The 27,921-nt window shown below is 35.0% G+C and overlaps 1 protein-coding gene and 1 long non-coding RNA gene across 4 annotated transcripts in view; one reads left to right on the top strand and one right to left on the bottom strand.

Annotated features, from left to right (window-relative positions):
* Positions 1-27,921, top strand: part of LOC138695891 (uncharacterized) — a 209,759-nt gene that overhangs the window by 173,928 nt on the left and 7,910 nt on the right. The window lies entirely within an intron of this gene.
* LOC138695827 (uncharacterized) overlaps positions 821-27,921 on the bottom strand; it is a 27,151-nt gene continuing 50 nt past the window's right edge. The window contains exons 1-9 of one of the 3 annotated variants that reach the window (XM_069820096.1): positions 27,805-27,921; positions 25,375-25,591; positions 23,960-24,194; positions 22,526-22,667; positions 20,576-20,934; positions 17,930-18,150; positions 16,355-16,593; positions 15,074-15,221; positions 821-1,364 (exon numbers count right to left, since the gene is read on the bottom strand). The exon at positions 27,805-27,921 is cut by the window's right edge and continues 50 nt beyond it. In XM_069820096.1, coding sequence (XP_069676197.1) covers positions 1,064-1,364; positions 15,074-15,221; positions 16,355-16,593; positions 17,930-18,150; positions 20,576-20,934; positions 22,526-22,667; positions 23,960-24,194; positions 25,375-25,591; positions 27,805-27,921 — 1,979 coding nt within the window. In that variant the 3' untranslated portion in view covers positions 821-1,063. The remainder of the gene's footprint in view (positions 1,365-15,073; positions 15,222-16,354; positions 16,594-17,929; positions 18,151-20,575; positions 20,935-22,525; positions 22,668-23,959; positions 24,195-25,374; positions 25,592-27,804) is intronic. The other 2 variants (XM_069820104.1, XM_069820114.1) reach the window with 2 other exon arrangements.

The following is a 27,921-nucleotide window of genomic DNA, read 5'->3' as shown; positions in this document are numbered from 1 at the left end:
GCATCAGTCAGAGTTTGAGGTTATCGCTGTACGAACAGTAAAATCCATGTACGCATGCTCGTGACTGTTCAAACCAGTTTGAAACTGCTGTAGAAACAAACCTAATGGGACCTGGGAAGACAGAACCCTTACATTGTAAGTGCACAGTAACTGGGAAAGGAGTGAAGGTACAATTTTAACTGCAGTTATGCGTTACTTAAAAAAAAAACTTGTATAGGCTAGGCCTATAGTCTACATTACAGGTTGTTCTGTATGGTTGTGAAACTTTGACTCTGACTTTGTGAGAGGAACAGAGGTTAAAGGTATATGAGAATAAGGTGCTTAGGAAAATATTTGCGGTTAAGAGGGATGAAGTTACAGGAGAATGGAGAAAGTTATGCAACGCAGAACTGCACGCATTGTATCCTTCACCTATAATTAGGAACATTAAATCCAGACGTTTGAGATGGGCAGAGCATGTAGCACGTATGGATGAATCCAGAAATGCATATAGAGTTTAATTGGAAGACCTGAGAGAAGAAGACCTTTGGGGAAGCCGAGATGTAGATGGGAGAATAATATTAAAATGGATTTGAGAGAGGTGGGATATGATGATAGGGATTGGATGAATCTTGTTCAGGATAGGGACCGGTGGCGGGCTTATGTGAGGGTGGCAATGAACCTCCGGGTTCCTTAAAGCCATTTGTAAGTAAGTAATAATAATGCAACATGTAATCATTATAGAATGTGAAGTATATTGTAGTTATTTTGGAAAATAAATTGAGTAATGAAGAATATTCAAATAAAATTTGCAGTTTTAGTGTAACAAAGATAAAAGTGGTAGAGTTTGTAATAAGTACTATTTTATTTTCATAAGATAGGCCTAAGCTGTAAAATTACCTTTGCAATCCTCCATTTGTACTTATATAGGCTACATAAGGTTGGACCAGTATTCAGTTTTAATTTTAGTTTTGATCAAGTATTTGTCTTTTTACATGTAGGCCCTAAATTGTATAATAAATTACTGAAACAGATGCATAACATGTATCCTACTGTTTGAGGAAACAAGATTTCAACATCTTAATCAGTTAACATAATCTTCAGTATCAACATTTAAATGTGAATTGAAATCATATGTCACAACTTTGAGTCCTATAAATCCTCCATAGCCAGGACGTCCCTTGTGGTAAATTCCAGCTCCAGCAAGTAGCGTTGGTGGTTCAGGCGCTACAGGTTGCGCGTCTAGGAATGGCACAGTAGTTTGGGCCGCATCAGCATCAATATCAGAATGTGTAAACAATAAGAATTGGTCAGATCTTGAATCAACAACGGAACCCTCTTTTGTTAGTGTTGGCACTTCTGGGTTGGGGATGTACAGTCGTTTTCTAAAACAGATTTGTATTATACATTTACTTATATTTCTACCTTGGTGAAAAAAAAATGCAATATAGTGTCATTGAAATGTACATATAATTTACATTAAATATCTACTTAACTACATGACAATGGGTGTTCGCGAAAAAAAAAATCGTTACCGAAACCTATAAAATCGGAAATAGGAGTAACCGGGGTCTCATTTGAAAAAAAAATGAGAACCTAGATCGTGTAAGTATAAGGTATCTTTTGATAGTACTTTTAGAAATAAATAATTTTTACTAAATCTTCTTTTTTTCTTACTTTCATTCTATATTCACAGTCAATGATAACAAAAAAAAAAAAATAAATTGTAAATAAGGTATCTCAGTTGTTGTGATATTGGAAACTCTCATTCTTACACAACACTCTTCATACATGCTCAAAATGCCCACTACCCTATGCTAAACACTGCTATGATCTCCTGGGTTGGTCGGGAGGACTTCATTACTACTGAGAGCTCGACAGGTTTTTCTAGTTCTTTCTTTCGTATCTTGTTGTTGGACGCATCTGGTAGACGATTTCTTTAATTGAACCCCACAAAAAGAAGTCTTTTGGAGAAAAGTCAAGAGATCGGGATGGCCAAGCTACCAGTCCTCCTCATCCAATCCATTATCCAGGGAATATATAAATACACATATATATTTATGTTCTTATCGTTATCTCCTATTTGTTTTCTATTAAATATGTGATCTTGGAATTAGTGAGAGATCTCTTCATAGCAATAGCATAACAGTAATGTTAATAATGCCGTAATTCGATGGATAAACAAAAAGCCAAAACCATGCACTATAAAACAAATAAATTAAATTAACACTAAACAAATAAATGGATGAAATATAAAACACGAAAGAGCACGTTGAATGCCCAACTTCGACAATATTGAAGCTGCTTCTGAAATTAGTATGGTGGTGTTTGGACCACAAATAAAAAGAACATTCGTTTCGTGTGATTCTCGAAAAGGTTCGAATTTTCTTATTTTTGTTGTTATAGTAAAGTGATTTTGAAGTGCTTCCATCTCATTAAAATTAATTATCATCTTGAAAATTTTGCCACGAAGGAGAGTGAAGATTATACTATATATCTCTCTAACATCTTAGGAGGGTAAAATGATACTACTTATCCCTCTGAAATTTTAAGTTCTGACAGAAACATATCCAGGAATTGAGACATTCAATGGAACAAGAACTTCACTATAAATCTTTCGGCGTTGGACCTCGGACTCATTTCGTCTTCATTAATTTCAATTTCATCTCTCATCTTCAATAGTTTCAGGTCGACCAGGAGATTCAGCAGACATAGTACCATGTTTTGTCTACGGGGTGTTGTCTGTCTGGGGGAGCTGCATACATCCCAGGGAAGCGTAGAGGCTTTCGCAGCGGAATATGGCAGACCAGAGATCTAGTATGTTGTGGTTAATAATAAGAAATCTAATGTAATGAATATTTAGTATGGTTCCACAAGGATCAGTACTCGGGCCAATTTTGTTCTTGTTTGCTATTAATGATATCGGTTTTGGTATTCACTCCGACGTAGTGCTTTATGCTGATGACTAGACATCGGATTTTTAGGCACTAAAAACTGCAGTTTTAGGCGCCTAAAATAAGCTCAAAATTTGTAAAATTAGGCTCTATTTTAATGAAAATAGGCATTTTAGGCACATCAAGGTATCATACTTATTTCTTTCACTGAAATTTTTAGTTATACACTAAAATACGCACAAAAAAGTATGTTTAAACATTAAAAAAGAATACTATATTATATTTATAAACAGAGCTGCACAAATTTAATATATTGAAACTAATGAAATAATGATTATTGATATCAAGATTACTCATTTTAAGTTATTGAAATTCAGTTCCATGCTCAGACTTTATTATAATTATCTGCACAGTACACCACCAGAATTTTTTCTAAATTCTCTACAGTTAACCTTTGCCTTTTGTCACTGAGAATCATTTTGAAAGCAGAAAAACTTCTTTCAACCGAAACTGATGTGAGAGGCGCAAATTTTAAATTAGGTACAATAGAAACATCAATACTTACTGGAACATTTACACTTTCCCCCGATATCACTCTTGATACTTTTTCCAACAATGAAAATCCTACATTCTTATTTAATACGTTGTCCCACTTATTTTTAATTTTTTTCCCAGTTTCGCCCAAAGCAGAATGTATGTTCACTTGAGCTTCCTTTACTATTGCTATTTGGCTACAAAGAGATTGTTTTTCACGTTCTAATTGTTCAATGCTTGCAGGTATGAAAGAAAAGTTTGATGTTATGTAGGCAATATCGTTTTTCACTCGTGAATCATTCAGACAATCTTTCACTGCTTTCACACACGCTACACTATCAGTTTCAGGTAATTTATCAATAACTGTGACCACTTCTTTAAAATACTTAGAATAATACACCACTGACTGAATCCAGGTTCCCCATCGTGTAACAACCGGCTGAGGTGGGAGTGGGATATCTGGAAAGTTCTCTCTGAATATTGAAATCCTGGATGGGGCTTTACAAAAACATTTTTTTGTGTTAGAAATAAACGAATTGACAAGAGGAAATTCATTCCGGATTGTTTCAGAAACCCTGTGAAGGCCATGTGCTAGACAGGTTACATGCGTGAGGTTGGGATAAAATGTTTTAAGAAGTGGAGCTGCAGCAACCATGAATGAGGCAGCATCAGTACAAAACAACAGAACTTTAGAATCGTCTATATTACCTGAGTATAAAGACTGTAGGCCTTTATTTACAAAATAAGCAATGGCTTGGCTATTCACTTTCGGAAGTTCCTTAACACATACGAGTGTGGAATCGAAGGTCCATCAGGACTAAGTTTTCCTACTACCATATTTGCTATATACCTATTCATAGGATCTGAGGTTTCATCCACAGAGACCCATATGTAAGAATCACCTATATCCTCCCGAATGGAAGCTAAAGTTTCATTGTATATTCTGTCTAAGTAATTTTTTCTTAGGGTCGACTCAGATGGGATATTTTGTTTGCAGTATTTTTGTAAAAACTGTCTTAAAACCGGATTTTCAATTGCATTCCAGGAAATGTTAGCAGCAACAAACGCTCTGGTTAAATCAGCATAGAAATTGCTGCTGAGATTGGATGAAGTAGGCTGTGTTAGTAAAGTTTGTTGCAGTTGATTTTTCTGCTGAGCTTTAGCCTTATGAGCCGCTCCTTGCACATGCTGCTTTAGGTGGCACTTCTTTTCTTGCGAAATCTAAAAATGTAAAGTAAACTGAATTAAAATAAAATCCTAATTGTTGTATTGCCGTATTTCTATCACAAAGTTAGTGGGTTCGAACAATCAAAATTTTAATGACCTGCAAATACTTTAACTATCGGAATTTAAAAGGTTAAAGTGTAGTGGTCTTAAAAAGAATTATACCTCAGGATAGCTCAGTCAATGTATAAATAGTATAGGCCTACTCATTAAAATTAATAGAATTTATATATTTCAACTATTGTTACATACCTGTTTGCTACAAATCTTGCAGAATATTATTTTTCCATCATAAGTGAATTCTGAATATTCTGTTAGCCATTGCCGGATCAATGTAGATTTTGCACTTATATTTTTCGGCATTATCGCGTTAAACTTCACAGGAAAACGTCCTACCGCTCAAAACTTCTCAACACAAATAAGGTGAGGGAAAGAGCAACTGTTAACGAGCATTCAAATGAACCGTTGTTATTGAGATTCAATTGGGCAAAATACAAAGTTCCACTTATTGTTGCATTTCCCGGTAGTGTTAACACTAGGAGGGCCATTCTTTTAAATATTTTGTAACGGTTTACTCTACTAATTCGCAGTTTTACGACTTTTCATAAATATTTCAAAAACACTCTTTCTCCAAAAATTGTGATTTTATGACACTCTGAAGGGCAGTACAGCTAATCGGTTTCAGACCGAAAACAGTCATTTTTATAGTATAGTATATCTCTGAATCGGTAGCAGCACATGTTGTGATTGTTGCCTGCTTCAAAACTAAGGTTGGTTCTTTGTCGGCATTTATGCCTCCAAACATGTTAAATTCGGTGAAATCTATTGCGAGTGTCGTGAGATTCAAAACATTTTGTTTCCTTTATCAATGGTTTCATGGCCGGTGTGAAGCAAACTTTCCACTTTTTAAATGCTTAAATTTCGCAGTGAATGCATGTATAAATTATAAAAAGTAAGAGTAAAATGCGAAACTTTACAGTGAATTAGGCATTTTTAGGCGAATATTAACAAATTAGGCTCTAATAACCGTTTTAGGGCATTTTAGGGCACTATAAAACTCTTTGAATACCTTTCAATATCCATGAAACACAAATATTAATAATTATTTTTACTTTTCTCCTAAAGAAACAAAATAGGCATTTGCCCTAGGATCCGATGTCTGTTGATGACAATACAATATTTAATCGCAATAAAAAAACTCCAGTTGCTTGAAATTGAAACACTGACTTATATTGTAGAAGTTAAATAATGGTTTGAATCTAATGGTTTAGTCTTAAATAAAACAAAATCATTAACATTTAATTTACAACTTGCTCAACGAATCGTTCATATAACATGCTTGGAATTGTGGTTGACATAAAGCTAACTTGGGAACAACATATTAAGCAATTATCTAGGATTTCATTTCTTTCAAAAAAGTTTAAAAATTATTTTACCATTAAAATACACTGAGACTGTCTATTATGCCTATTTTAACAGCGTTTTAAAATGTGGTATCTTATTATGAGCAACAGCACTCATGTCATCAATATTTTTAAATTACAGAAAAAGACAATCAGGATTATCACCAATTCTCATTATCATGAACATTGTCGTCCTTTAGTTATTAACGCGATCTTAACTATTTTTGAATCATTAATGCATGTCAAACACAATTTTAATAGTCACACTTTTAGGAGAGATTGTCTTCTTCTTCTTCTTCTTCTCCTTCCACATCATGGAATTAGACCTTAGGCCTGTTTCCACATCAAGAGATCGAGTCTCTCCACCTTGTCATCGGACGCCCAACATTCCTTCTACCTTTAGGTTGGTAGTGGAGTAAAATCAGTGGAAGCTTGTTGAGTGGCATTCTTTCTATGTGCTGTAGCCAATTAGATCTTAGACTTTGAATTCTTTCTGTCAAGTTAAAAATATTTAATTCCGTTCTGATCTCTTCATTATATTTCTTATCTAACAATGTATAGCCTGCTACTGAACGTAAGAACTTCATTTCAGCTACCTCTGTTCTTCTTTTATTTGATCTGTTAAGTGTCCAATTTTCGCAGGCATATGTCAGCATTGATACTGCCATTGTTTTATAAAATTTTAACTGTGTGGATTTTAGTGTTTTATTTTTAAACGTTATTCTTATTGTTCCGCACATGTTATAAAATTTATTTAATTTTATGTTTATATCGTTCTTTTGACAATAAGATACGTTGAATCCTAGATAATTGAAGTTATTTACCTGCTCTATTAATTTGTTATTAATCATTATTTTGCATCTTTTATGATTTGTACCTTAAATGCCTAGTATTGTCATGAGAGATTGTCATGATAATAATACTAGGCATTTAAGTATGTTTCATTAACCAAAATATCGACTAACAAAAACCGGCAACAATTTTGAAATAATGACAATAAATGCGTCTAATAAAATACCCATATATTTATTTACTTTAAGCAGTGGTGAATTTGGAAATGTTTTCTCTAGTTGGCTCATTAATAGGCCTAAGTCTTTTTATAATGTACAATAATGTTTTAACTCTGACTTTTAATTTGTATTTGAAAAGGTCTATTACACTATTTCAGTGTCCAGAGACTGTTATGTAAATAAAATAAAATAAGTAGTTGGCATGTAGCTCCCTCAGACGGGTGTCACCGTGGTGGATTACGGTATCTGCGGTGCTGCGATTTTCAAGTCAATAAAGGATGCAGTGGAACGTAGTACGCGATTTTCGAACAGTTGCCATCGATCTGAGGAAGACGCGAAATATCAACAGGGAGACTCCGTTACACACGAGCGACTGTTAGCTGCCAAGATCGACTGCAAAAGCAGTTGATCTGCCGCCGATATGAGTCACTCTTCGACGGCAGAAGCAGCCGATTTGAGCGACTCTTTAGTCGAGAGTATGAACACAATTGCCGACCTGGATGGCTCAAGCGGTAGGGGCACGGCATGTCTTTATCGCTTGGTCCGATAGGTTGTGGGTTCGAGTCCCGCCTTGGGCATGGGTGTTGTGTACGTACTACTTTAAGAAAGCAGAAAACGGAAAACAGAAAAATAGAAACGAAAAAAAAAACAGAGATTTCATATGAAAAAGCGAAGAAAAAAAAAAAGATACGAGCGTCGTGTGTCGTCGTTCCTGACAGAAAATGGACTGCAAAAGGTGTGTCATTATTCACTTACATTATAATGATGTACGTCGAGGAAGAACTATTTTATTACATCTTTTCCGTCGTAGAAATAGGCGTCCTAAACGTAGTAAATATTGGATACATTCTAATCTTACGCAACGATCGCAGTGTGACCAATTTTACTGCTTTTCACGGGCTTCGAGTCGATGAAGATGAAATTTTTTCAGCACTTTAGAGTGTCAGTGTTATTCGATAATCTATTGGAAAAAGTAAGAGACAGTGCAGACCAAGGAATCTTTTTTCTGGACCTTCTGGAAGGTCTGAGAGAAGGAAAGCTAGGAACTTAATGCAGGCCACCGGCGTCAGTCGGTTGAGGTGCTCTCCTGCCGATCCGGAGTTGCGCTCGGGCGTGGGTTTGATTCTCGTTTGGTCTGATTATCTGGTAGGGTTTTTTCCGAGATTTTCCTCAACCGTAAGGCGAATGTCAGGTAACCTATGGCGAATCCTCGGTCTCATCTCGCCAAATAACATTCGCTATCACCGATCCCATCGACGCTAAATTATCTAGTAGTTGATAGAGCGTTGTTAAATAACCAACAAAAAAACTCACTGGAGTCCCAAAGCAAGTAGGAACTTCCCTTTCTTACACGATAAGCTTGAGAGATCAGGGAAAGAGAGATGCTGCTGATCTTGTCAAGGAAATTACAGATACTACACCAAGGCGTGCCACAAAAATATAAAAAGCATACATATCAGTTGCCAAAAAGCTTATTCCACTAACTCCTGAGAAACCTTTGACTCTTATTACAAAACAAATATGTTATTTCAAACTACTGTACAAAGTTTGACCAAAATCCGTTAGATAGGGGAAAACTTGTTAAATTTGTCTAAATTCACCCTATAATGGGGTAATTTCTTTTACACAACTGTGTACAAAACAAATACAAAAAGTTACTAATTTTACCTAAATTTACCCCCTACTGTGGGGTAGTTTTTTTACACAAATATAATGAGAGTTTATATACAAAACAAATATGCTACCTGTAACTGCTGAACAAAGTTTGATGAAAATCTGTTGGCTAGGAGAAGAGTTCATAATTTGGTTTAAATTCAGCCTCTATAATGGGATAATTTTTTACACAAACGTAATGGGAGCTCGTATACAAAACAAACATGTTACTTGTCCCAAGCACGAGCTTGTGCTCTTTCGGGCTGCAATGCCTAATATAGCTGAAACCTAATGTATTAAATAAATAAATTTGAAATTTGTAACTACTGTACAAAGTTTCGTGATATTCTGTTAAATATCAGAAAAGTTATTAATTTTGTCCAGCTAGATTTACGTGTCGCCTGCTTCGGCGTTTGCAGTCGTCCGTGTGGAAGGACAAAACGCTGTCGCCGGTCGCGAGAAACGATCGACTCCTTGACAACGGCAGCAGTTGGTCTGCCGTCGAGTTGAGCGTTCGTGTGAAAAGTAGACGACGTTTTCCATTGAAGTATATTGTCGACTGCATCTCCACGAGTAGTGGTTCATAATAACGACCTTTTGCAGTCGACCTTGGCAGCTAAAAGTCGCTCGTCTTTAAAAGTTTAAAGATAAAAGAATACTGTACTATTTTCATAACTGTCATTCTAAATTGAAAGAGTATTTCTCAGAAAAAAACTGGTCTAGTGTTTTATAAAGACGTTGGTTCACTGATTCGTCTAAAGTTAACTTGAGAACTACGTTTCAGCATAATGGCAATAAATTTCCATTAGTACCTGTGGCCCATGCTACAAACATGAAAGAGACATGAAATTATTATTGAAAAAACTCCAGTATAAAAAATATGAATAGAATGACCATGATATTTTGAAGGTTATAGCGCTTGGCTTCACAAATTACTGTTGTTTTTTGTAGGAAAATAATAACCATGAGCCTACATTACAAGAGAAAGGTCCAAACGTGAATCACATGTTCCTAGGCAAAAAATGTGTTAAATATCCATTAGTGAATCTTGGAAAAGTGTGTTTACCTCCATTAGCCTACATATCAAAGTAGAACTCATGAAAAATGTTGTCAAAGCAATGGATAAGAATAGGCCTGGATTCATATATTTGGGACATGAATTTTCTAAAATTGAAGGGTTCAGAACCATAGTGGGCCAAGCGCCATTTACTAAAACCGTAGAAAACAAGGGTTAAAATGAAGTTATTACCATAATTCAATGGAAGTAAATAGCAAGTAATATAAAGTATACACATTCAAACTAAATGATATGTCAATCTTCATTAAACTGTGGTATTCACTTAACTTTAACCCTTGCTTTCTCCGTTTTTAATAAACGGCGCTTGATCCACTATGGCTCTGAACCCTTCAATTGATTATAGAAAATTAAAAAGAAGTAATATTTGTGGGTCCACAAATAAGAGCACTAATGTACGATTACAAGTTTGGGAAACATTTAAATGAAGTGCAAAAATCGGCCTGGCAATTTAAAAAAATTCCGAATTTTTTGGAAAATCAAAAGGCTGAGGAGTATAGTGAGTGATCTCAGGTCCTATAAAAATATTGAATGTATTACGTCCTTGAAAATTCATTTCATCGACTTGCACATAGACTTCTTCCGAGAAAATCTCGGGGCAGTCGGTGAAGTGAATGGAGAGCTTTTACGCCAGTGGCGGTTATTCAAGTGAAGTACATGAAGGCCACCTTCACCCCTTTTTTCGTGCTTTAATAAAATATATTTGATCAAGAAATTAAAATAAAATGAATTCTTCACTAAACCATATTTTGCTCTATTTTTTAATATCTTGTTCGGCGTAATCCGCTCAGTTAACGTTCACTGCAGCACTTCACACGAACCCCTCACCAGTCAGGCCACGTGGCTAGCAGACCAGCTGAAGGTCCGAATGAGACTTTCCTTTTCGCCTTCAGTACACACACCCGGTTGCCATGACAACGAGTTGCTTACTATGAATTACTGGTCCCTTTTGCGAGGCTATTATGAGGGTCTGTGGAGCAGGCATTCATCTCCTTTCTCTATTCTTGAAAGACAGAATCCCTCTCTCGTCCAAACATTGGATCAGGGTGCAACTAAATAAGAAAACATAAAATATTCTGTAAAGAAGTTAAATATTGTTTAAATTTAGTATATAAAGTATATATTTTGGTATTTTTTAACGTTAGCACCTCTTGAATATTATGTTTTTTATGGATTTTGAAATAATTTGAGTACCCTGTAATAAAGAAAGTTGGCATAACATTTGAAACTACGTTGTACATTTGACCCGCGCTGACCAATGATTTCGCTTTACGTATTCTTTGTTGTGACAAGTGCAGCGAAGTGTGAAGGTGATACTACGTGTATTAATGCGATGAAAACATGAATCCGTTAAACGATTTAGTGTGTAATCTTTTGGAGACACCGTTCTCTCGTTGGTGTGCAGAAGATAAGCAAGATATTTTAAAATACTGCAGAACAACAAGTCACATTAATATAACTATGAAAAAAGTGAAAAGTGGTGGTCGGTCATACAATATTCAGTTTCAAGATTCGTGATATGCCGATTGCAACTGGTTTTGTGGGAGTCACTATAACGAGAAGTTATATTGTTGGCCTTGTCTTCTTCTGGGGAACAAGAAACCCGCTTGGAATTCAACTGGATTTTGCGATTTCAGAAATGTCAATCGCGGTCTTTACAGCCATGCAGGTTCAGCTGAACACATTAAATGTATTTTGCAATTAAAGGCACTGCAGAAGAACATGAACACCATTGCGGATGCACTAAAGGAAAGTTATAGGTTATATGTAAGTCAATTTAATGAAAACGTACGTTTAAATAGACTGGTAATGCACACCGCAATCGATACGGTATTGTTTCTAAGCAGGCAGGAGTTGGCTTTTCGCTGTCATGATGAGAGTATTTCGTCACAGAACAGGGGGAATTTCAAAGAATTATTGGCTCTCATTTCATTGGCCCTATGAAAATTAGAAATTACTATGAAAAAATTAGGCCTGTTCTTTCTGGGAAATCTAAAACGATTCAAAATGAAATAATTGATTGTATTTCTGAATGCATCAATGAACTTGTAAGAGATGAAATTACTAATGCCCCTTTCTTTTCCGTTCAAGTGTAAGTTTTCTGTTCAACAGAATACTGCTTTGATTTAATCGTAGCTACTGATTTTACTGGAGAGGTATGCTTATATTGGAAGTTGCATGTTCCGAAGTTGATTTAAAATATGAATACAGTTTACGGTTATGATTGTGATTTTGCATTTTGATATGGGTCCTATTTCTTGTGTACTCTTTTAATTTGATGTGTTGTATAAAATGTGTTAGATTTTGTCTTTTTTATGTCATGTGGACTTGTGGTTGTTTTATTATGTTGTGGTATGTATTGTGTGGAAGTTTTGTTGGGACAGTGAATTCTTCGGGATTAAGGGGACGTAGCTTCCGAAAATGTTGAAAATTTGTTTATTTTATATGCTGTGCTTTTCATAAAACTTAAGAAAATGGTGAATATATTACATTAATTCAATATGCCCATCGTATAGGTTACAAAAGCATTCGCGACGTCACGAGTATATAACGATTCCAGGAAATTACCTAGAATTCTATTGACCTTCACCTAATTTATCCGGCACGAGCCGCCACTGTTTTACGCCAGGAGATTTTAACAACATACGAGTAAAAGAGACATCATGGCAAATGGAATCCCAATATGCTGGCTGAATTATTATTATTATTATTATTATTATTATTATTATTATTATTATTATTATTATTATTATTATTATTATTATTATTATTATTATTATTATTATTGAATAATCAAGACAGATTATTCACAGACGAAATATTGCAAACAATAATCATATTACATTTTCTGAATAATGCAGAATGTAGCCTATGTTTATGCGTTGTGTTATTTAGTATTATGCATGTATTAAATTTTATGAAATTATAAACACCTGCCTCTTGAAAAGCTTGCGTCATGGAAAAAAAATAGACTCATATTTGAATTCAGGATCAACATTACTTTCACATCCACTTAATTTAGTTCGTGCTACAAAAACAGTATATTATGAAACAAGTTTATAATGTACTTAATACTGGAATTGTGTTTCATACGCTATTTTATACGACAGCATTATAAAATAAAAATGATAAGAAAATAATGAGAAGTTTGATTTCATGGTCTATGAAGAAAGAGGTTGCTATGACAACAATGATGTTGTAGCATTGGCAAATCGTTTCATAATGTAACTTTATGATAAAAGTTATGCCTTTTTCCCGACTTACGATTGCTATTTAGTTGCTTCGTAAGTTGACAATACCGAACGTTCCCTAGTTTTCATAGAAACAAATGAAATCATTAATGTTATAGGCTAATAAAATTGCTTACCGCACTAAAATACTCACCGCACTAGTGCGGTAAGTAAAGGATCTTCCAATAAGAGTGTCACGCGTTTGAAATGAAATAAATTGTATAAACGAAAAAGGTTTATTTATTTAGTTGCTATTATTTTGAAGCACACTTAATGCCATTACGTATGGAAGAGAACGTCAGTTAAATGGCCACCGCGGTTTCTCCCTCAGAAGGTCGTCTGTTTCGTGAGCAGTATGACACGTGGCGCCATCTTGCTGAAACGAGACGTTTCTGAGATCCATACCTTCAAATTGAGGCCAAAAATAATCCCTAATCATAGCCCGGTGTCTTACACACACCGTACACTTCACGTAAAGCACGGAATATTTGGCGAATGAATGACTGTTTCGTAATAATAAATTTTAATAATTTATACGCATTGTGGAATGCTGTAACGTTCCATGATTATTTGTCAGTAACTGTAACCATGGAAAAAATATGACTGCTATAGCTTCATAAACACGGCAGCTGTTATACAGAGTGGACCGCTCGAATGTACCTATTTCAATTGTATGTGACTGGTGAACGGTTGAAGATAGAACCTTGCGGTAACGTTTATATGAAAGGAAAACTCAACAAGTTTGGAATCCTGTCGGTAGATGGTGCGCAGACACGGTTTCTTTTCGTAGATTGTATCGATTATCAAAATGGCGACACCGCAGATGAAAGCGCAAACTGTGTTGTGGTATGCGGAGTTTAAATCCATTGTTAGAGTACAAAGGGAGTATTGGCGGGTGTTTAACCATGATGTTCCAACTGCTAAAAGCATTAAGAAGTGGCACGATACATTTTTAGCTACAGGATAGGTGTTGAAGAAGCATGGTGGTGCAAATAGTTGCAAATGTTCAAGCCGCGTATGAGCGAAGCCAGCGGAAGTCATTAAGAAGAGCTTCGCGGGAACTTCAAGTACCAAAATCAACATTGCAACGAATTGTCCACAAACGTCTCAAACTGTACGCATACAAAGTGCAGTTAATGCAACGTCTGAAGCCGGGTGACAAACCCAAACGAGTGGAATTCGCCAATACGATGCTAGACCGTTTCGGCGCTGATCCTGATTTTCGGATTTAACACCGCTCGATTTCTTTCTCTGGGGCTACGTCAAAGATAAAGTGTACGCCATCCCAGTTAGAGAGCTTCGTGATCTTCGGGAGCGCATCATAGAGGCTACTGAGAGCATTCCAAAAGACATGCTCCAACGTGCTTGGCAAGAAATCGTTCATCGCCTCGATATTGTCACAGTGACAGCTGGAGCTCACGTAGAGATATGGTGATGTGCATATCGAAACTTGTTGAGTTTTTCCTTTCATATAAACGTTACTGTAGGTTTCTATCTTCAACCGTTTACCAATCACATACAATTGAAATTAGGTACATTCGAGCGGTCCACCCTGTATGTTAAAAGTAGGACACTCTTATCGGAAGATTCTTTAGAAACAAATGGAGCCTTTATTTATAAAAATACACAGTTTCATATATTGTTTTATTTAAATGACGATCGTCCAAAAATAGTATGCAATACATGTGTGTTAAGTATATTACAGAAACTCGGAAATTGAAAAGTCTCGACTTCATCTCGTCTTTTCAAACTTTTCCTCGTTCCCGCAAATCCCACTGAACACACTTATATTGCAGTAATGCTATAATGTGCATATTATATGCGATTTACATTAACGATAAAGACTGTTTATAATGCTTATGTACAAAAACAAGTATTACTTTATACTCCAATATAATCATTTCGAGAGTTGGTCATTTAGCTAGAAGATATTAAAATTAAACTCTGCGTGAAGAGATATCGTTTACCGTACAGCGACTTACCTAAAGGAGATGTGAAATGGAAGGAAATACATTATAAAAACTTCTCCTGTTTATCAATTATAAGCACAAGACATAATTTGCTTACATACCGGGGTTCATGAAGAGAGTCTTCAGTGTTGTAATTCCCGTTCCATATGCTACTCTGGTGAGGTTTGTCTAGAATACCAGCTGTGAAATTTAAGGGAGTGATCATGATTTCCAAATTCAGATGCGTTTCCACTAGTCTGAAACGCACACCTGCAAATAGTGCAAATAAATGCATTGATTGCGGAATTGTCAACCTTCTTGCATTCTTTTAGATTTTACTATAAACTTTGACTTGTAAGAATTTTTCTTGCAAGCATTTCAGTGACCGCTTGTTCTTAAGGTTGTAGTTTTCATTTCTATGAGACACAAAGACTCGCTATCATTTTCAGCTTCATACTCAGATTAAATTAACCAACTGATATAATATGTGATGAAATATTATCTTAAAATAAAACATGAATCAGGTATGTCATATGGTAGTTGCTCAATGTTTTTACTCTTTCATTGTAATGATGACTAGGCTTGTAATGTTGGAGAGCGATTACAAATGTTGACCGCAGCATGATACATAGGCCAGGGACATGAGCTATTTCGAGGACATTGGCTTGGTTTTGCGATCGATTACGGGAATAACAAGATGCACATAAACAAATCTGGACAGCTCTAAAAGTAGGCCTAAATATAAGCTACATAGCATTACAAACAAAATGTTTACGTACCTTTCGTTATGTGCAGAAGAATAATCATTTAATTATTCGTGGCTTTGAGTTTCTCCCTTTCCTTCAGGATCCGTACAATTACAATTACAATGCACAACTCACATCTTCAATACCTCACCAAATTCCGCTGCAAAAATATGCTCCTGAGAAACATTAACCTTCGGCATTATTATTCAGCAGGTACACTGTTTACGCGTTCTATGGTAGTGACTGGTAAACGGATTCTAAACTTGAAACCACCGTAACGCACTCTATCGATCCCCAACATTACAAGCCTAATGACGATAAAACATTATTCCAAGCTTTCATTCTAATTTATCTATCATATCTTCTAATAAAATATTCAATCCTAAAGAAAGATAAAGTCTTTTTACTGTGAAAACTTATACATTTCCATTCAGTCATTCGTTCGTTCATTCGTTCATCCATTCACACATTCATTTGTTGTGTTTTACAAGCTTAAATTTCATTATGATAATTTCTGGTACAATAATCTATGTCACCTTACGATTTTTCTTGGTATTTTTATGCATAATAATGATAAATTAATTAGTTCTTCAATGAGATAGTTGATCAGATCTCGTAATCCGTAATTTCTTCCCATCATTGCTCTTGACTGCTTACCTGTCAACACGTATCCTTCAGGAGCTACCAGATCATCCAGATCAATAGCTCTCTTCTTCCAGCTAAGAGTGTGATAGTCTTTTATATCATAGACATCAGAATCTGATATCCTGTAGTCATCAACAGGTCGCCATTGCATTGAAGTCATGTTGATACCTCCACGTGGCAACAGTCCTGCCTCTTGAATCTGCAGATGGATTACTCTGTTTTTCTTCACAAAACGCAGTCCAGTTACTACCCTGCAATAATAATAATAATAATAATAATAATAATAATAATAATAATAATAATAATAATAATAATAATAATAATAATAATAATAATAATAATAAATTATTTTTTGCGTTATACGTATTTAGACTCGCTTTAATGTCTCCGTTAACAGAGCATCAGTATAAATAAGTGAGAAGTGGGAATTATCTTTAAATTAGTCACTTGAGCAAGAAACCTAAAGTAACTTCTCATCATGATCCTTAAAAGTAAAGCATTAGTCTTCAAATCCTTACTTGTTTGTTTGTTTTTATTTATGTATCTACTTATTTTCATTTATTTGTTTATTTACTTAGCTATTTATTTATTTATTTATTTATTTATTTATCCACCCATCCACATACACACACTCACGCACCCAACTACCCACGCACCCATCCATGTATTTATTTATGTATTTATTTATTTATTTATTTATTTATTTATTTATTTATTCATTTAATTAATTAATTCATTCATTCATTTACTTATTTACTTAGCTACTTATTTATTTATTTATTTATTTATTTATTTATTCATGCGTTCATTCATTCATTCACTCATTCATTCATTCATTCATTCATTCACCCACCAACTCATATATCCAGTCTTCCATGTACTTATTTATTTATTTATTTATTTATTTATTTATTTATTTATTTATTTATTTATTTATTTATTTATTTATTTATTTATTTATTTATTTATTTATTTATTGTCTATTTATTAATTTATTTTTATTTTTTAGTCATTTATTTATTTTATTTTATTATTTATTCATTTTAGATAGCCTATGTTAATAAAATATGAAGAAATAACAAGGTAAATACATACCGGTATTAATTTTGTAATATTCTTCTCCATAATAATGTGTTAAGACATGAAATTATATTGTATGCGCCTAGTGTAGTATTTAAAAAATAATACTAATGAATAACATAATAATAATCCGTAGCGCTACAGTCCGTGAAGGGCCTAGACAGACCAGCCGGCTGCTGGCCTCACGCTCACATGACGAAGCAGAGGTGGACGATCATTCAACCGGAATGGAGATATCGTGTGGTTAGCACGATGATCCTCCCAGCCGTTATAGCTGGCTTTTGCAACCGGATTTCGCTACCTATCATAGCTCCCCAAGTGCAGCACGATGCTGGGTGGGCACCGGTCCCATACACTGGCCGAAATTTAATGAGAAAATTTCTTCTTCCATAAGGACTCGAACCAGCGTGCATTATGTAACGCGAGTTCTAGGCAGGATGCCTTAGACCACGACGCCACGGCGCGGGACGCAATACTAATGAATAGGTTTACAATTAATGGAATTACTTGTTGTTAGCAACATCTGCCTTGACTTCCCGTAAGTTGAAATAACGATCAGACTTAGGTCCCTGTTCATCACACAAACAGAAGCAGTAGGAGCAATGCCAAAATATCCATCGCCACCAACTGTCCACTCTTGTTGCATCTCTCTTACATGATGACTTCTTTCCAAGAATACGCCCATTCTCATATTCAATCCAATTGTAGCGTCTACCACTTTGACTGCCCTATATACAAAGAACAAAAAATCAAATCAAACTTACAATGAACTGAAAGAATTCCTATTTGTGCATACAAAGAATAACAGAACTACACACCGAAACAAGGGGATAAGGAACTGGCCATTTACCCCATTATGTTCTGGCTTAGTTGCCTCATGAGTGATGCCGCATTGGTGTCACTTATGAGCTTCAAATCTGTCTTCGTACAGTGGGTAAACAACAACACTGAAACACTAGATACAGTCGTAGTAAACTGCTTTTGAGGATATTGCTTACTAATGTTGTCTTTGTTATCAGAGACAATTAATAGAGACTCTAACCCACTTAGGTAAATTAACAGATGAGTGCTCACTTATTGTTATTATTATTATCATCATCATCACGTAATAGTAAAGAATGACTTCAAGAATTAACTAAAAACCCAAACACAAGAAAAACAATGGAGAAACACAGTCTACACCACACCCCAGATATATCCAAAAAAGTTGTTGCTTACTTTTGTTTGAATATGGATGACTGCCTTGTGGCTCACTTTTCCGATTTGGAATTTATTTATGAAAGCCCCAACTGCCCACTTTGCAATACAAACATCAACATAGACAGGGATCACATATTACAGAGCCAGAGACCCCGCTCTACTATACTGTATGATAGATATTGGGAAGAAAGAGCAAACATTTTCATTCCATAATTTTGATTATATTGTGTTGATTTATCTGTATTTTATGCACAATGGCAAGTACCACTATATTTGAATGAAGGAATGAATGAATTGATTGAACGAATGAATGAACAAACAAATGAATGAACACAAACAAACAAAAAAGTAAGTAAATAGGTAATCAGATAAATATATACACAGAAACGTACATAATTAAATAGACAAATAGACAAACGAATAAATAAACAAATAAAAAATAAATCAATCAATAACAAATACATCAATCAATAAAAAAAGAAACCAATCAATCAATAAAAATAAATCAATCGATAACAAATACATCAATAAAAAATAAATCAACAAATCAATCAATCAATAAAAAAATAAATCAATCAATAACAAATATATCAATAGAAAATAAATCAACAAATCAATCAATAAATAAAAATAAATCAACCAATAACAAATACATCAATCATTAAATAATAAATCAACAAATCAATCAATCAATAAAAAATAAATCAATCTATAACAAATACATCAATCAATAAAAAATAAATCAACAAATCCATTGATAAAAAATAAATCAATCAATAAAAATGAATCAACAAATCAATCAATAAAAAATAAATCAATCAATAACAAATACATCAATCAATAAAAAATAAATCAACCAATCAATCAATAAAAATAAATCAATCAACAACAAATACATCAATCCATAAAAAAACATTAAATCAACAAATCAATAAATAAAAAATAAATCAATAACAAATAGATCAATCAATAGAAAAATAAATCAACAAATCAATCGATCAGTAGAAAAATAAATCAAATCAGTCAGTCAATAAAAAATAAGTCAATCAATAACAAATACATCAATCAATAAAAAATAAATTAACAAATCAATCAATCAATAAAAAAATAAATCAACAAATCAATCAATCAATAAAAATAAATCAACAAACCAATCAATAAAAAATAAATCAGAAAATCAATCAATCAATCAATAAAAAATAAATCAACAAGTCAATCAATAAAACGTAAATCAACAAATCAATCACAACCATGCAGAAGTTAATATTCTCAAATGAATATTGGACAAACTTTTGTACTACGTCAATAAATGTGATATTCCGCGAAAATTACTACAGTTGTCTTGTCCCCCTTCTTAAAGATAGGTAAAATTATGGACTTCTTCCATTGTTCTGGTACAATTTCCTTTTTCCAAATAGCAAGTAGAAGCTTATAAATTTCACTAGATAATGCGTTTCCACCCTCTTGTAGTACTTCTGTTGGAATTTGATCGATACCTGGAGACATACTTTTTCAGATTTTCTATCGCAATTTTGACTTCAATTCGGGTATAAATGGCTAAGCAGTTTGTATTTGAGTATCCTCCCGATCATTTCTATTTGGCCTATGTATATTTAGTAGTTGTCCATAATTGTTTTCCATGAAATGAGAGTCTGTAAGCAAGTCACCATTCTCATCCTTGATCGCGTTTACCCTTGGCTAATATCCTTTCTAAAATTCCTTTATGTTTTTTTTCTTACTGCTCGTATTTGTTTCTACCTCATTCAGTTTTTCTTTCCTGTAATCTCTCTTTTTGTCCCTAAGTGTACGACTTGCCTAGTTGCTTATAATTAAGCGTTTTTTAATATTCACAGAAGTGACTTTAATTATTCAGATATTGTTAAGTTAACCAGTTACACAAATTATAGTACGTAATAGTTCATTGTATGATGAGAAACTAAAACATTAACTCACCTCTTGGCAGATCCGCATGTCTGAGTCAATGAATCGACAGTTTCTGAGTGTGCCATTGCAGGTTTGTTTTTGTTTGGAACAGACCCTTTTGTTATAGCATCCGTGACTCGTGGCATACGAGTAATAAGCACAGTCCTTTGAGCAAGTAGATATATTATTCATATCCACTTCATTTTCAATGTGTCCCTGTAATAGCCGTGTAAGTTGTACATATGTTTCCCCTTCAAAATATTGTTCTGGATCACATCGCCACATATCACGTTCTGCAGTTTTCATTGCTTCTTTTAAAGCAGCAACTTTCTGAATTATTCGTTCCTGGTAGCGTTCACGCATCATCTCAGGTTCAACCGTGAAGTTACCTGCGTAAGTAAATTATTGCGTTTAGTTTAATTTATTACAATGATGTACCGAAGTACATATTATATTTCCGTGCAGAAATTCTGCATTACCATATTGTGAAGAATGTGCAGAACGGAGAAAAATTCTCTCCGGCACCGGGTCTCGAACCCGGGTTTTCAGTTTTACGTGCTGACGCTTTATCCACTAAGCCACACCGGATTCCAGTTCCGATTCCGGATTGAATCCTTTTCAGTTTAAGTTCTACCTCTTTGTTCCTGATTATTATTCATATTAGCGCATGAATATGTGAAAGTGACGTCAATATCCAAAGTTTACTTAGTTACTAACGTGCTTTTAGTATTAAATATCTACAATTCCAAAATGTTTGCATTGTTTGGATTGACACTTTAAGCCAGGGTTTCGGACATCTTAAAACAATTCTATTCTTTTAATCATGGTGTCCAGAGACCTCCGACATCTTGAAACAACTCTATTCTTTTAATCATGTTGTCCAAGAGACCTCTGACATTTTGAAAGAACTCTATTCTTTTAATCATGCTGTCCAAGAGATCTCTGACATTTAAAAACAACTATATTCTTTTAATCATGTTGTCCAGAGACCTTCGACATTTTAAAATAACTCTATTCTTTTAATTATGTTGTCCAGAGACCTCTGGCATTTTAAAACAACTATATTCTTTTAATCATGTTGCCCAGAGACCTCCGACATTTTAAAATAACGCTATTATTTTAATTATGTTGTCCAGACTCTGGCATTTTAAAACAACTCTATTCTTTAATCATGTTGCCCAGAGACATCTGACATCTTAAAACAACTATATTCTTTTAATCATGTTGCCCAGAGACCTCCGACATTTTAAAATAACGCTATTCTTTTAATTATGTTGTCCAGAGACCTCTGGCATTTTAAAACAACTCTATTCTTTAATCATGTTGCCCAGAGACACCTGACATCTTAAAACAACTATATTCTTTTAATTATGTTGTCCAGAGACCTCCGACATTTTAAAATAACTCTATTCTTTTAATTATGTTGTCCAGAGACCTCTGGCATTTTAAAACAACTCTATTCTTTAATCATGTTGCCCAGAGACATCTGACATCTTAAAACAACTATATTCTTTTAATCATGTTGTCCAGAGACCTCCGACATTTTAAAATAACTCTATTCTTTTAATTATGTTGTCCAGAGACCTCTGGCATTTTAAAACAACTCTATTCTTTAATCATGTTGCCCAGAGACATCTGACATCTTAAAACAACTCCATTCTTTTAATCATGTTGTCCAGAGACATCTGACATCTTAAAACAACTTTATTCTTTTTAATCATGTTGTCCAGAGACATCCAACATCTTAAAACAACTCTGTTCTTTTAATCATTTGTCCATATCTCGATATGCTACAGGTACTTGTTCATTCACTATTTGTATTCCAGTAAATGTTCATGAAAAAAATGGGAGTTATATTAATTTTTATCAGTACTTTTAAGAGTTTTATATTCCCCTCTAGTCATTATGAACTTTTGCTATTTTTCACATCCCTAATGAAGACGCAGCACATCATTTTGCCGAGTTTATTCAGGAACTTACCTTTGTCATATAGACGTAACAACATCCATGAGAACTGCATTAGGGCATACCCCTTCAGCTCCGTTATGGCGACCGAGTTGTACAGATTGTAAAGCAGCTGTTGAAGAGATTGTTGTAAATTGCACATATTTGTCTTTGATTCCTGAAATAAGAAAATAATAGACTATATACCGACATATCCAATTTACAATATATGAAAATGTGGCATGTGTGACTAATGTTTTATTTACATCTTTTAAATAGTACAACACCTCTGATTGAGGTTCTGGATAATATGTAATATTATCAGACACTATATCTCCCTTGACAATATGTGTCAGAGGAATAACAATTCGTTTGTATACATCTGATGTCTGATGTATGCAATGGTGGGGGAAAGGAACTGACCACCCTACCCCATTATCTTCTGACCTAGTTACCTCATGAGTGATGTCTTGTTGGTGTCACTTGTGGAGTCCAGACCTGTCTTCGGACAGTTGACTAAACAACAACAACAACAACAAATAGTAAAAAGAACCTTCATTTGAAAGTTTTGTGTCCCGATATTAGCATTTCATCTAGTGGATAATTTCATTCCTCTTACACTTTTTTTAATTGGATAATGTTTGTTCACGTTGTGTGTTATCGGTATCTCTTATATACTACACGTATAATAACATCAAAATGAAAAAGTTATCTTACTTGAGAATATACAGTGCGTTCGTAGCTCGGCCGGACCACTAAAACATTCAAATTTGAAAATTGTACTTTCAATAATTGTCCCTTTTAAAATTATTCATGTTCATTTTTTATTCATCATCCTTAATTAAAAGTTTTCTTGTTTATTTCATCATCCCTAATTAAAACTTTTCTGACACTTGTTTATATTATTTAGGTTATGTTATAACGATCCGGCCGAGCTACGAACGCACTGTAGTTAATATAAAACGATTTTCTGTGTTAATATGAAAAACTAAGTGGTATATTACCTAGTTGACTAGTTTCGACTTTCGTTTCAGCCATCACCAGAGATCTGATAAATTTATATGGTAGCTTTGCTATTATTATAATTTTGCCATAAAATTTGTTAATATTAACAGAATAAAAGAATAAAACCCCTAGAAAACAAGCAGGTAGTAAATATTATTAATTATTAAGTGGTAATAGTTCACATTAATTACTTAGTCAAGAAATGCATTAGCTGTGCGACTTTGATATGACTTTTGTTAATTATTAGGTTTGTCGAAGTTACGAAACTAATCTTGAGTCCAGACCTGGAGTCCTGTTCTGAATTCATTTCATATTTGTTTGCATAAAACGACGATTTTTCTCTTCTAGATTCTGATAATTTGATCGAAAGGAAATGAAATTAATGTCGGATAATGTATATACCTACATATAATGTATGAATTCATGTTTCACAAGTGCAAAAGAAGTAAATTTCATAAAACAAACCTTTACCTGCATGATGTCTTTGATGTGTATGAAGAGTCCTTGCCCTAAAAGTGGCGATCTTTCCTCTTCTTTCCGGAATTTTTGAGGTACAAAGAGATGGTGAATACTGTCCATAAGGCCCGATATCGAGTAGGGGTTATGCGACACCACCCAAGTTGCAAAATTTTCCAGAGTATGTCGCTCGATCCGCCACTTCCCCTGCTCAGTCACGTTATCGTATCCCCATTTGATATATCTGCAAAAATCCATGTTCCCGTCAGCATTCAGTGCAACTCCGACTTCCTTCTTCATCAACACGAAATACGAGGCTCGTCCATGTACAAGGCAGAGAGCCAACTGTACAGGTGGATTTACTGCAGGGACACACTGTGTTCATTGTCAAAATGTCGAAGGCGAAAACAAAACTTTCCTGTAATCTGAGCAAATATATCCCCGAATACGGTGAGAAAGTTTTTTCTGTTATGAATGGCAAACTCTATTGCAAATTTTGCAGTAAGTTATCTTCTTACACGGTGGGGTCGTACCGACAAAAGAACAGTAGCGGTCAAAGTCCTCACTGGAATTAAGCTGCTGTCAAGCATTTTATATTACTTCCGTTGTGTGAAGTGAAGCCTTCAGTGGAATGAGGGATGGACTTTAGAGTCTGTTCCAAACTATAAAACTCAAACTTCACTGTTATTCACTTTTCAGTGGGTAATTACTACCGACCTATTTGGTTAGAAAATGATTTAACAGACCTATCGGTAAAGAAGAAAGTAAAATGCATTCCAAATGATTCTTAAAGGTATTAAAAATGACCAAAAAATGCCGAAAAATATAAAGATAACCTATTAGTTCAAAAACGTCAAAAAATGCAATATAAGAAATTACTTTTTATGTTAATATTGACATAGAAATGATTTCTATATTAATAGGCATTGTCCTAATGTCAAAAATAAGAAGATGACTTTTCATCAACATCCTCCCCCTACTCATCACTAACACCACCAACCAATAGGAGTATAAGCGCGACGCGATACGACGGTGTGGGAGGTGGCAAAGCTCCATCCTTTTGTTTACCTGAATATTGTTCTTATCTGGAATCCAGTATTAATGTACAATTATGTAACTGATATTCCGTAAAAGTAAATTTGTTGGGTAGGCTTATACTCGATGCTCAGGAAATTGATGTTAATTAATTATTTCTGAGTTTACTGATAAATATGTTATGGTATTCCTCATTAATTTGTGGAAACAACTGCGACAAGGCAAAAGTGACAATATGAAATCGACAATATGTCGGTGTTAGATAACTCTGATCGGTTAAAATTCAACAGATTATTATGCTGCATTGGTGAAATGGATTGGTACATGAGTCACAGAAATTGACATGCTTAGATCATGTCTTCTCTTAATGAACAGAATAGAGAAGTCACCTTTTGAGCTGTAAGTGTGCAATGTCAATCTTGCTCATATAGTCTGCAAGTTTCTCGAGTCTGTACTCCAGACGCATTAGCTGCGGCAGATCGCGCAATAGGGTGTTAATCATGGAGGCGGTCATGGCATGCTGCTCCAGTCTCATTGCATCCAGCTGGCTTGTCACCTCTTCGATGCTCTTCAGCACTTTCGTATCTTCATCATCGATTACGAGTTCTGAAAAACAACCCATCAATACGCATTTATCTCTTCTATTGTTTGGTCTTTCTTACTTATTTACTTAATTATGGCTTTTAAGGAACCCGGAGGTTCATTACCGCCCTCACATAAGCCCGCCATCGGTCCCTATCCTGTGCAAGATCAATCCAGTCTTTATCATCATATCCCACCTACCTCAAATCCATTTTAATATTATCCTCCCATCTACGTCTCGACCTTCCCAAAGGTGTTTTCCCTCCGGCCTTCCAACTAACACTATATATGTATTTCTGGATTCGCCCATACATGCTACATGCCCTGGCCATCTCAAACATCTGGATTTAATGTTCCTAATAATGTCAGGTGAAGAATACAATGCGTGCAGTTCTGCGTTGTGTAACTTTCTCCATTTTCCTGTAACTTCATCCCTCATAGCCCCAAATATTTTCCTAAGCACCTTATTCTCAAACACCCTTAACCTCTGTTCCTCTCTCAAAGTGATAGTCCAAGTTTCACAACCATACAGAACAACCGGTAATATAAGTGTTTTATAAATTCTAAAATTGTTTGGTCTAGCATTTTAAATTACAGTTATATATACTCTGCCTACATCAAATTATATCGGAAGACAAAGAACACTATTTAATCAATGTAGTTGGAAAACGAAAGCACAGATAATAACAGTTCTTTGTCGAAGAAAAAACTAAAACAGAACTGTATTTTGCCAGTCAACTTTCAGGTGTTCAGGTGTTCAGATAAAAATGGATGCTACATAGCGGTAGGTCTTCTCAATAATAAAGAAATTACAGATACCACGCCGAAAAGGACTACGAAATATAAAATACTTTAGCTTAATCTGAATCGTTATATTATATTATATTATATTATATTATATTATATTATATTATATTATATTATATTATATTCATTTAGTATTCTGGCCAAGGGCAGGTCTTTCACCGCAAACCCAGCATTCTGTAATCTTTCCTATTTTCTGCCGTCCTATATGTTTCCTCATATGATCCATATTGTAACTTTTATTCAATAATATGTGACTTTTATTTACCCGTCAACAATGGGTATTCTACTCAATACAGCAACATAGTAATCGTTATTGCACTCCACCGAACGACAATGACAATTCACGTGTATTATTGAGAAGAACAACAATGTACTAATTTCAACTAATGTTCACAAAGCACTATGTACAAAACAAAACTGTCAGTTCTCAGTTCACAGTCTGTTCGCCTTGGCTAGTTCTTCTAGCTCACTCACTCAAGTTCACGGTACATCGAACCCCAAGCCTTCCAGACACAGTTCACTGCACATCGAACCCCAAGACTTCCAGATAAAGTTCACTGCATTTCGAACCCAATACTTCCGGATACGCCGCACTCGCCTGGACGCTGCCACAGTTGCGGACCTACTCAAGTTCACTGCACGTCGAACACAGGTTCACTTCGCTCCAAGGCTTGAAGACTAGCTAGCTCTCTCACACCTGACAAACTAAACTGAACTCGAAGTCTGCTCGCGCTTTTATTTATTAAACCACACGTTCTCGATTGTTCTGCCTCGCGAACTTTCTGGGCCTCCACAACGTTCGGCCTCCAGACGTTTCCTTACGTCAGTCCCCTCCACTCCGCGCCGGGCCCACAGCTCTCTCCCTTGCCGTGCCGCTCTGTCCCGCAGCCTTGTTCCTACTTCATTTTTCACCGTCACTAGATTATGCTATTAACAGTAGGTTATAACGAAGCACATCGATGTCGTTATTTACATTCACAGTATGTCTATCATGTTCAAGGAACTCTACAGTCAAGTTTTGCGTACATTAGATGCTAAAGTGTCCCGGATCCTAAGCCTAGTCGTAACTAATAATCATAATTTAAAAACTAGATATGGAATTACACTATTTTGAATATTTTCTTTCTTTATGGTGCAAGATAGGCTATCTTATTTTATTTTATTTGGTTATTTAATGACGTTATATCAGTTACTAGGTTATTTGGTCATAGCGATATAGTACAGTATTTGGCGAGATGATGCCGAAGATTCGCCATAGATTACCTGACATTCATTTTAAGTTGGGAAAACCTCGGAAAGACCCAATCAAGTAATTAGCCCAAGCGGGAATCGAACCCACGTCCGAGCACAGCTTTGAATCAGCAGGCAAACGCTGTTGCTAATAATTTTATCCCTAGATTCGCATTGGGATCACTGTCCGCTGGTCTTACCAAATGCTTTCCTTATAAGCTCAATTTTGGAGATTATTTCTTTTCCCTGTTGAATAGCAGATATTGCGGCTGTCCATGGGGATCCAGTCGCACCGTTGTATCCTAGGACCACTACCA

Source organism: Periplaneta americana, chromosome 1, assembly GCF_040183065.1.
Source record: "Periplaneta americana isolate PAMFEO1 chromosome 1, P.americana_PAMFEO1_priV1, whole genome shotgun sequence".
In the NCBI taxonomy this organism is placed as follows: domain Eukaryota; kingdom Metazoa; phylum Arthropoda; class Insecta; order Blattodea; family Blattidae; genus Periplaneta; species Periplaneta americana.
The sequence above is the reverse complement of the archived record's forward strand: the minus strand, read 5'-3'. Positions and strand labels throughout refer to the sequence as shown.